General features: G+C 34.8%; 1 protein-coding gene across 1 annotated transcript in view; it reads right to left on the reverse strand.

The window, feature by feature from the left end:
• Positions 1-7,376: 7,376 nt before the first annotated feature.
• LOC129221988 (calcium-activated chloride channel regulator 4A-like) overlaps positions 7,377-12,131 on the reverse strand; it is an 80,249-nt gene continuing 75,494 nt past the window's right edge. The window contains exon 14 of the mRNA XM_054856397.1: positions 7,377-8,548. Within this exon, the coding sequence (XP_054712372.1) occupies positions 7,611-8,548 (938 nt within the window). The 3' untranslated portion in view covers positions 7,377-7,610. The remainder of the gene's footprint in view (positions 8,549-12,131) is intronic.

Consider the following 12,131-nt stretch of genomic DNA (forward strand, 5'->3'; position numbering starts at 1 on the left):
TTTAAAAAAAACCAAAAAGTTATGTACTATATTTTTATGATGTATACATCATTAATATAACAAATTAATATAATATTCCTTTTTTATTTTATAAAACTAGTGGTACCTGCACGGGCTTTGGCCGTTATAGAAAAATTAAAAGGTTTTTGGTTAGCCTGTATATTTATAAAATATGTATGGTGAATTTTCTCGCCAATTGGCGTGTACCCATGTTATGGTTCCATGTTATGATAATTTTGTATCTCGCCAATTAGCATGTACCCATATTACGGTTCCATGTTATGATAATTTCGTAATTTACTCGTCGATCTTATGATATTTTTGTTCTTAAAATTGAAATAGAAAAAGAACCAAATCGAATTTTCAAAAAATCGCTTTTAGGTGCACACCCCATGCTACAAACTTATTCTGTGCCAAATTTCGTGAAAATCGGCCGAACGGTCTAGGCGCTATGCGCGTCACAGAGATCCTGACAGACAGACAGAGAGACTTTCAGCTTTATTATTAGTAAAGATTATTAGTAATGTAACAATTTTAAATCATATTTAAAGGGCCTAGTTCAACATTAAACGTTGGTCAGAAAAAAATGCCTTATGACTGTGCAGTGTGCACCGACTAATGCATATTTTTTATTTCTAACTCATATAACTTCAAAAGTAGCTAACAGAAGAAAAATGAGTAAAACAGCTAAATTTAGCTGTTAATAAAAAAGTTAAGTGAAATATTAGTTATAAATAATGACAGAAACCTTAATTTTTATGTTCACATGTTGTAATAAGGATATAAAAGAAAGTAAAGAGGGATTTCAGGATGCATATTTTGAAGACTTTAGTTTGTACTCATTGAAAATATCGATATATATATCAAAATATCGGATACTTTCGATATTTTCGAAAATATCATGATATTTTCGAACCCTGTGGTATGGTGAAGTGTGACACTTTTGTACAAAAGGGGGAGAGGTGTCAAAGGAGTTGAAAAAAGTTTGACATCATTTACTGACAGCTTATTTTTGGACAAAATCTTTTTGGTTTGCAACATACACACAAAAAAAAAGAGAATTTTTTTTTTTTTGTGTGTGTGTGTGTGTGTGTGTGTGTAATTCTGAAATCACTAATATTAGGTGGGTTAACATTGAGGACATCTTAACGGGGATGTCATACAAAACCCAGATCGTTTTCAGTTTTTCTGCTCTCATTTTTCTGTATTCTTTTCGGCTCAGTTTCTCCTTCTCTTTTCAGCTTTTTATACACTTTAGCATAGTGTAATGCTGCATGAGACTGTGCAAACCTTTCCAACTCTTCATCCTCTTCAAATCTGCTTCCCTCGACTCTATTCTCCTGCCTCACTGGCACTTCTTTTCGGAAGATAGTTTCTTGTGAGTTGCTCGCTTCATCTTTTGCGACTACCTTGTTCTCAATTCCAAAAGAAGAATTCATTTGCATCAACCTTTTTTTGTATCTTCGAAAACAAACTGCCCATACTAATATATTCACAATTATAATGATTAAAAGAATAAGACCAGCACTTCCTGCAGTCACTATGTGCCAATTCAAAACAGGACTCGCTTCATCTGGTTGTAACCTTTCTCCTGATGTGGGATCTGTGTCATTCCCTGTTTTATTACTATTTACCTCCTTTTCATTGTCTCCCAATAATACTTGGGCAATATTTGATGGTTGGCCTTTGTTCCCTTTCTGATCTTCACTGACAACTGCTATAAAATAGATTTCAGGAATAGATCCATTTGGGAAATAATACTCCAGGTGTTCTTGTTCACCCGAAGATTTCGGAGCAACAGGTTCAGTTGCTTCCATAACATCAGGAAAGGTCTTTTCTAGCATTGTCTCTTGAAGATTTTTCCAATCTGGTGAGAAGAATACTTTGTATTCTGTAGCTGTAGAGAAAGATAAAAGGAAAACATTCTCTTACTTCATGACTCGAAATTTCAAAAATTCTGTTAAACTGTAAAGTAAGTTAGCTGTTTAACATTATTTTTTATTAAAAGATAATGTTTTAAGAGTTGAAGTATAAATTTAGGTGGCATGTGCAAAAATAGTTTTATTTTTTGATGAGGAGAGCAATGCCATATTTTCCTCATTGTTAAACTAAAAATCTTACTGAAAAGAATCTGGCTGCTATCTCTCTTTTTTTTTTTTTTTTTTTTTTTGAGCAAGTAATGTTAGTTTTCTGTGATTTTTTTTTTTCCCTTTTATTTTTTTTCTTGTAGTCTTTGAAACGTCTAGGTTCTTCCAGTTCATTTTTCACGTTTCATGTTTCATGCTGTGTATTTTTCAGCATAAAATTTTGATAGTCAAGTTAGTTCATTAAATTTAGAATGTGTTTTCATCTTTCTGGTTTATTGTTTTTCAGTGTTATAACTTATAATGATATTTACCTTGTTCAGGATTTAGACGTTTCTGGTTTTTTGTGATTCCCTTCATCCCTTAATGTTAGAAGTTTGTTTTCGGATTTTTTTTATAATTTCAGATTTCGTTATCTTATAAAATCCATGCATTAAAATTTCTTTTTCTTAATGCAAAAATGACGAAACAATTGTGAAAGAAAATTTCTTAATTTAGTATTTTGATGTTTAAAAGAGATTCAAATACTCACATAAAATCGAACGTTATTGGGAAGGCAATCATATTTGAATTATCAAAGTGTTCCTATATTTTTGAAGATAGAAAAAACTATCAAGTTTTGCTCTTAGAATGTTAGGCATGAGAAAGTTTAAAAAGGGGTAGCACTCCATAGAAAGCATTTTAACTTACTCTAATTTACCGATTCAGAATAATGTCAAAGTATTTAGGCAACTAGAACTTCATTATTTAATAGCATTTTAATTGTTACTTTCTGGGTTAAAGGGAAAAAACTAAGGGTATAAATTTTTCTGAAGGTAGAAGAACGTTTTAGCTGAGTTGAAGGGGATATAGAAGCATGAGACAAAAAATATGAGTTCCAAAATTAAAATTTGAAGAGAATTAGTACGATATGGGTAGGGCTGACGCCAAGGGGGGGGGGTGCTACACCCTCCCAGTTTTTCAGAAGTGGGGCCGCCAATTTCATTTTTGCGATGCAAAAAACGAAGAAAAAGGGAAATTCTTTGTTGTTTAAAAAAATATAATAATAATTATAACTGAACAATTAAAATAATAGTGACAAAAAGCATTTTTTCTGAAAATTTAAATAGAAAATGTCATCTTAAAATACAATTTAGGAACGTCCATGAAACTCTTTTATTAAGATTATCTAAGTAAGGGCCGCGGAAATGTACGCTTCGAACATTTTTTAACGCAAAAAAAAAAAAAAAAAGTATTCAGTGCACTATTCACTAGGCCGCAGAGTGGGTATGTCTGACTAGTCGGAAACTATGGGCCCGGCTCAAATTAAAGTATAGTGCATAGAATAAAATTACCATAATGAGAGGGAGGACCGGTGACGAAACTAACGTGGTTTACGCTTTGTCTCTCGGCGGCCCTGGTTATACAAAAACAAGGTTTTTCAATTTTTATTGAAAAAAAGAACAATAAATAGGATAGCTTCATTGGGGCCGCCGAAACATTCCCATGTGTAATTTTTTTGATGAAACATATGCCCTGCAAATTGTTGCTAAGTGGAAAAAAATGCATGGGTCGCCAAAATATATTTAAAAAAAAAAAAAAAAACACCAGTTAATGCAGAGAGAGATTAATAGTACTGCAACGAATACTCACACTAGAAGTTCTAAAATTGAATGTAAAAATCGTAACCAAATCAAGCTTGATCAAGAGATGCAAAAAGCATATTAAAAATAAAATGAAGTGGAATAAAGACCTAAGGTATCTCAGAAAATTACCACATCCGTTCCAAATGTTAAAAGTTCTTTTTCTGGGGCCGCAGACTCATGTACTTCAAGGCTGGAAGTTGAAAATTTTACTATGGAAAATTCAAGCAAAAAATCGTTTTCGGCAAAGGAAAAATTGAAAGAAAGTCTTGATACAATATTTTTATCAATAATTAAAATTTAAAATAAGATAGGAATATAACCAAACTGAGGGAAGAGTGGGGAACTCCAAACATTTCTTTTTACGTCTCCAAAGCCAAAAAAAAAGGCCCCAAATCCCAAAGGATGTGAGTTTTTAAAACTTAGGTTTTTAAAAATTTCCGCGAAAACGTTCTCAAACACCACCCCGGCGTAACGTCATTAAAGATGGTTTACTACACATAAGTATTTAGGACTGCAATATCGAAAAACCTTGAGAGTGCTCCCAACGTAACCCCCGATAAAAGCCCTCTCAATTACTCATTCATTATTATTCAAGATGAAAAACATTTCGTCTTTTGGACTTTTAATTAAAAAAAAAACTTCCTGAGGTCTCCCAAACCTGTCCTCCTCCTAATATTACCGAAGTTCCTCAAAAATTTCATTTTTAAGGCTTTAATTCAGAAAATTTTTCGGGGGAGATCTCTTAAACCCCCTACTCCTCTAACAGTATTGAAAATTGCCACGATTGCGTTAACTGAATTTCAATTTTAAAAATTTGCCAGGGGAGGACTCCGAATCTCTCCACCCATTAACATTACCCAAAATCTTCTAAAACTGCGTTTTCTACAGATCGCAAATTTTTCGAAAGAAAGCTCTTCTCTCTCTAGCCAACACCATCGATAAACGGCTTAAATCCCGCTTTTAGTGCTTCAATTACGAAACATTTCTGTGCGCGAGCCCCTTCAAAACTCCCCCCCCCCTCTTTCAACGAAGGTTGGCTTAAATTACCTTTTCGGAGCTTTAATTTCAAGAAACTGGAGGTGTACATTTTAACAAAAAAAGCCTACAACCGCGTTTTTATGGCTTCAATTCAAAAAATTTCAGGGGAATGGCCCCCGCATCTCTCTTTCCCTTAATATCACCATAGTTCGTCTAAAACTGCATTTTTCGAACTATAATTTTCAAATATTTTCTAGAGGAGAGCCCCCATACCCCCCCTTTACGTGTCACAATCAGAAGTAATTCACAATTGCGTGTTTGGAGTTTGAAATTTTGGAAAAATATCCGTAGACAACGTCGAGTCTCTTCCTCCCTCAATATAGATCGTCTAAAACTGCGTTTTTCAAATAACGATCTTGAAAAATTCTCGAGGGAGAAACCCCGGACCCCCTCTCTCTCCTGAACATAATCAATCGTTACATACAGTTCTGTTTTGGAAACTTAAATTTGGAAAAATTATCGGCAGAGGCTTTCTTGGACTTCCTCTCTCCTTCCTCCCCAACTTAAAATAGTCTAAAACTGCGTTTTTATATCTTTCAATTCTGAAAAAATTCCGGGAGGTAACCCTTCGACACCCTATTTCTGACTGAATTTCCTTTAATATGACTATCCCTGTTAAACCAGAAGCGGAATCTTCTCTCTCTCTCTCTGCACATTGGAACATGCGTTTGAAAGAATTAAGGGGCCGCCAAATGCGTACACCCTCTCAGATTTTTGACCTAGCGACGCACCTGGATATGGGTAGAAAAAACTCTAATCTTTTATGTTGGTGCTCAACCTACAGCCCACGGGCTATATGTGACCTTACAAAGTCCTTCGATATGTAGTTCAATGTTACAAATCAAAAAAGATATTTTGGAGCCTTCCAATAAAACAACTGACCATCTTCATTCGCTCAACCTACAGCCCACGGGCTATATGTGACCTTACAAAGCCCTTCGATATGTAGTTCAATGTTACAAATCAAAAAAGATATTTTGGAGCCTTCCAATAAAACAACTGACCATCTTCATTCGGTGTCATGAATGATCGTTGCAAAAAAGACTTCAAATAGTAAGAAATTCGCTTCTAAAAACCGTTGGAAACTTCGCATCATTAAAATAAGCATGTAGTGTAACAGCAACAGTTCTTGGTTAAGAATTTTCGTTCCTTTTTCGAATTTTTTCCTATTGTTATCCAAAAAGATTTAAATATATTTTGATTTAATGTATGTTCCTGTCCGTGAGATTCATCTTAACATAAGGTGTGCGGCCTGCGAGTAAAAGAAGGACGGCCATGGTGGCCTGATCGGTAAGGCATCGGACTTGTGCCCTTAGGGTCCCTCCATGGTTCCATCCTAGCCGGTTGAAGATCCAGTCTTCATTTTTGGTGACCTTGGGGATGTTAAATATTCTCTTGGTCACAAAGGACTCCAAGTGAAATGATACCTCTGGCGAGTGCTGGACCAGAGAAATTGCTTAGCTTCTGCTCTGGATCACAAAATCAGAGCAGTTTTCAGGGTCCCGTCCGACTAATTAAACTATAAATAGTGGTAGATACGGGGGACATTGGAGTAAAAAGTGAAAAGAATAGAAAAAAGTTTGGCACCAGTTTTATGACAAGAGATGATAATAGTTATGGTAAGTGCTGCTATACAATAGATTTTTTTTTTTTTTTTTTTTAAGAAAGATCGATGCAAGCCTACCTATTTCGGTTTGAATGAAGCAAGCGTTTTACTCAAAACTTTAAAAAGTTCAGTGCCTTCACATCCCTATTGCTTCTCACATTCCCTTTGCCATTGCCAGGGACGGATCCAGCTTCTGGTTTTTGAGGGGAAATTACCGGAAAGGAAGAATCAAAGTGCAATTTCGTGCTCCAAATAGAGGACCTCGCGCAATTTTTTGAAATATAGGTTCCCAAAACGTAACTTATGGCAATATTTGGTCGCTTCAGGGGGGGGGGTTCGATCCTCCCCCCCCCCCCATCGGGCCTGGCCGTAGCATGATCTGACCGAAATCATTCGCTGTGTTCCTTATTTTGAACATTGCTGAGATCATTATTTATTTAAATTTCTTCATTACTTATTTGAATTTTATGTTCTCATATGAACTTTAGGATATTACTTGTTCATCATTAAACGCTTACTGATCCCGTTACGTTTCACTTCCTATTTGCTGACAAATTTTGACGAAACATATTCGGTTATGGAATGTTTTTTCCGCGCCGAAGGCGCCCATACGCAAATTTTTAGGGGGGGGGGGGGGGGGCTGGATATTTTCCCCATAGAAATCGATCTCAGTACAGATTAGAGTTATTAAAATTTGATAATTTTAATAACATGTTCATTAATTGCCGGAAAAGAAATGTTTTTACTTTTTTGCAAAGAAAAAAGTACTAAAAGCAAGCAAGTTCTAATTTCAAAAGGGGGATTGAGCCCCCACTTGCCCCCCAGTATGGGCGCCCTTGCTCCACGCTATTAGAATTATCATAAGAGATACATTTTTTAATAACGAGTTTTTTTCCCCCGCTCTTAACTATAATTATATAACCTTACATAAATTCTGATTGGATAAAAAAAAATGTAATGACTAGCACAAATGATTAGAAAAGAATTCAATTATGCAATAAATTAAATGAGAACTACGAAAGCTAAAACAGTAAAATAGTTTAATATTGCTAAATTTTTTTACATTATGTAAATGTCATGAGCACCCAAACGATTCATATAAACATTCGCACATCGTTCAGTTCATAAAATAGTTTCTTCAAGTTTGAATTCATTGTGAAAGTTTGATATGAAAAAAAAAAAAATGTGCATTACAAAGATGCTCCTTTTCGTTTTCGACGATAACAGAAAGTTAATATTTCTTATTTGATGCAGTCATCAGACTATTCCAAGCGGATATATTTGTGGATCAACAGCACTTTTTGGTCTCTGCGGTTGAGGAATGGCACCTTTTGTTTCCAAATCACTCCCATTGTCGTAATTGCGGACTCGTGACAAGGACGTGGTTGCATATGCTGGCATGGTTTGGACTAACTTAAAGCCTAGATCTTTCTCCGCTGATCTCTTTTGCTCCAACAAACTTCTGGAAGTGTGGTAAGAATATCGGCGCTGAGAAGATCTTGCTCGTGGATCGGGATACATGTTTTGATCTGGTAGAGAATTTATAGATTCATCTGGATCATGTTCTGTGTCAAAACTTGACTTAGAATCTCGGTATGCTACATTTAAGTTGTAGGGTGGTCTTAGAGAAGCTTTTCGGGGCAAATTTCTCGGCGGTTTGGATTTTTTATATTTTTTAAGACAGCAATAATACACAATTACATTTATCACAATTATGAGCAATAGTATACCTCCAGCCACTGATCCGACAACTATTATTACGAATGATTTTTTGACGTAATCGTCCATATTAAGTGAGGTATTAGTTGTTGGACTATCTGTAATTTCTGTCGAGCTTTCGGTGACATCAGTGATTTCTTCGGTAGTATTGAAAGTACTTTCAAAATCTGATGTGGGGGCTGTAGAAAAAGTATTTATATCAGTTTTGAAAATCGCGCTCGTTGTGATCGTGTCTTCCTTTATGTGAAGTTGAACGATGTTTGACACCATTGCAACATTCTGCTTTTCATCTCTAGCTCTCAACGCAACGAACACATTTCCAGCTATGTTTGGAAATGTAGTAGCAAAAGTTTCTGTTTCTCCTGCTGGTAATGGAACACGTTCGCTGATCGACTCTAACTGCTTACCTTCTTCTTCAAAAGCAATTTCCAGCAAATTTGTCCAATGGATTGAATACTTAAGTTCGTAGTTCATGGCTGAAAAAGTTTATAAACTCTTATGAGTAATTCCAATTTTCCACACCTTAAAATTAGTGCTTAATAACTCTTAAAACTCTTGAAAATAATTGTTTTAGTTTCAAAATGAGAACATCGTACATTTTTGGTCTAAAGTTTTAATCCCTGTTTTTTTTTTTTTTTTTTTTTTTTTTTTTTTTTTTTTTTTGGCATTTAGACCTGTCTGGGTCTGTTCTTGTCTTTTGAACATGATAAGGTTTTTCGTCATGAAAGGAATGAGATCATCTCAAATGTTTCGAATAAAATAATTTTTAAGGCATTATGAGATTAATAGATAGTCTTCATAGTGGATTTTTTAAACTTATTTTTCTTTTTTAATTTCAATATGAGAAGGGGCTAATAATATCTGAGCACCGAATGGACAAGTATTAAGGGTGAAAATTTAATTTTTTTATGCTACCTTTTATGTACCAAACTGCATAAATGATGCTGTGCACGCTTTAAGGATGGTAGAAATTGTAACCCTATTTTCAAGTCTTTGTTAACTTAAAAGATATCGTTCCCACATTGTATCCTTTTTTACCAGTACAAGGATCTATGACGTCTTTTGCCAGTCCTGTTTGTATATGAGGTTCATTTTCCTCATTTCTTTGTTTACTGAGAAACTGCTACTAAGTTATCACGCCGAAAAACGAAGAACAAGCTTATCCTGGGATGAATTTTCGACTTCCTTAGTAATTCGATGTGTTCACATCAGATAGAATCCCCCTTCCCCTTATGATGGGGGATGGATTAGTTTTGGCGCAAAATAATATCGCTCTGACGAACCAATTTGTTTGATGATCGTAAATAAACGCTTCCCCTATCGCAAGAAGTAACTTGCTATCGTAAGAACTCAGCTGACTGATTTATTTTAAGATAGTCTGATATAAACTTTATACAGTCGACGCTCGATATAACGACCATCTCCGTCCCAGAGAAAAAGGTCTTTATAACGAGTGGTCGTTATAAGAGGTATAAATTTAAAAAATGTACACCGTCATCATGCATGCCCAAGTAAATGCTCAAATGTTTTTTATCATTGGAATTTTTAGAAAAGTAGTGTGCAAAATATTATGACAGAATATTAAACAAGTTTTAAAGTAGAAAATATAGGGAGGAAAATGTTACACACTTTCAGATCTACTATTACTACTACTACCACAACAATTTCTGAAGATAAAACCAGAAACAGAGGTCTGCCTTTTTAGCAGACGTGATTTTCTCAAAACATTATTTTCTGTTTCAGATATAGGTGATTAATTGTGTTTCTCTTGCTTTCCAAAGAAACATTTAAAAGTCCCTCGAGAACCCCAAATCTTTAAAACCACTAGATTCAAACACCAAACTACCAATACATCTGTCAACTCCCTTTTCTTAGGAATCTGGAATTTTCTCGATTTTTCCTCCCATTATTTTTTCTGTGCTAGCTGTGGTGAATGGTAATCCCCCCCCCCCCACCCATCTTAAAGTTGGATTTGACATTGAAAACTTCAGGCAGATGTCTGTAAACAATAATCAATGTCATTTTAAGCTACAAATTTGTTTTATTGGAAAGAACACAAGAAATAGCGTCCGCTGATTCGGTCGCTGTATTGGATTAGACGATACAGAACGGTCGTTATAACGAAAGTAAATTAACATAGAGTTTATAGAGACAAAGTTGGGACTTCTACCACTGGTCGTTATAATGGGACGGTCTTTATAATGTGAGGTCGTTATAATGAGCGCCGACTGTATTTTAAGTTTATAACGTCCATCTGCGAAAAAAAAAAAATGAACACACATTTTGATGCAAATATTTTTTTCTGATTATGGCCACTTCTAGAAAGTTTTCTCTGAAATCTATAATTTTAGAGATATACAAATTCGTTTAATACATAGATGTGTACATAAGTGACAGAGAGAGGGAGAGAAAACTTTGATTCTCCGTTTTTTTTTTTTTTTTTAAATCCGGGATGTACCTGAAAGAACAGAAATAGCACCCTGATAGCAGTATAAGATGTCACTGTTGAGTAGAGATGTAAAATTTCCGGAAATTTTGAAGTGGTGGAAAAAAACCAGTTTTTTACCGGTTTTTTTCGGGAAAAATTAGAAAAAATGGAAAATTTGATTTCTTGATGAATAAAATTTGGGTTTCTTTATAGCTCTGTGTTTCTTGTAACATATAAAGGGTTAAGTATTAAAAAATATATGCTAACCACACATCTTTTTCTGCTTGACAAAAATACACATAAAGGTAAGATTAATTAGAAGAAAAAACCTTTTTTGTTTTATAACTGAGTAGAGAGCTGTCATGGTCAAACCCAGAAATAAGTCAAGTCGTCACTCAACCAATAATATTGGATAATGTGTGTCTAATCATAACAATTACATTTTCTATTTTAGATTGCCTTTGAAACTTCTGAAATTTTCGACTTTTAAACGTTATTGATATTTTTTTTTTTTTTTTTGGAAGAAAAATAATACAATGTTACTGTCTGAAAATGAAAGCTATTGAATTTTGATTTTTTCCGATCCAGTCTATAAGTCCAAATCAAAACTAAATTGGTTTTTCTTAAGCTGAACCAAAATTAAACTGGAATTTAAGTTTATTCATACGGCCGTGTTAAGCACAGTAGTAAAAGTAGTCATACCAGCCCTTTTGGACAAATTTGAGTTATTATAACCAAGTTGTTCTCTGTTTCGTATTTTACTTAATAAATAAAATGTTTTAGGGTCATTTGATCAAGACTGAATCAAATATATGGAAGATCCACACTTTAAAATACAATATCTCAGCTTGAGCCCAACTGCAAAAGTCCCCTTTTTTGCTTAGCACTGCAGTATACCAGGGTGCGGTAAAAAAATATCGGAAAAAAATTCTATCATCGAATGGAAGAAAGGTAATTTCATTTACCTAATTTATTTTTGTCTCTCACTTTATTAGGAAATAATTTACAATATATTACCTAGTTTATGTATTGTTTTTCGGTTTTCTTACAATTTTAAGCGAAATTCCTGCTATTTATTTTAAGTTGTTTAACCAAGTAGAACGACAGTTCGTTTGCTTGTTGTGCCTCGACAAACAGTATTTGAAACGGTATGCCGTTTCTAGTGGCTTGGAAATGATAGCCGATGTCCGGAAAGTGTACAAAAACGAACAGTGAACATTTCAGTTGATCGTCAGGTCATCCAAAAATGAGTTCAATGAAATCCTCGGGTTTCCACGAGAGCAGTCGTTTGTGGGAATTTGTGACCAATAAGTGTAAGGGAAAAAACAGCTCAAACAGAAGTTTTGCAAGTTCCAAAAATTCAGGCATTCGTATGACTCTAAATGTGCCAGAAACGTTTGAGACGGGCCCGCAAGTCTACGCTGGAAGAGATACCTTTCACTGATTTACCGTTCAACCGGTTTATATACCCCAGAACCATAGGATTTGGTCTGTAGACACCATAGGCTCCCATATGGGGGGAAAGTGGGAGCTCAAGCCCCCCCCCCCCTTTTGGAAATGAGAACTTCCTCTTCCTTTTAATACTTTTTTCTTTGTAAAAATGTAAAAACATTTTTTCTCCAGCCATTAAT

Source organism: Uloborus diversus, chromosome 5, assembly GCF_026930045.1.
Source record: "Uloborus diversus isolate 005 chromosome 5, Udiv.v.3.1, whole genome shotgun sequence".
In the NCBI taxonomy this organism is placed as follows: Eukaryota; Metazoa; Arthropoda; class Arachnida; order Araneae; family Uloboridae; genus Uloborus; species Uloborus diversus.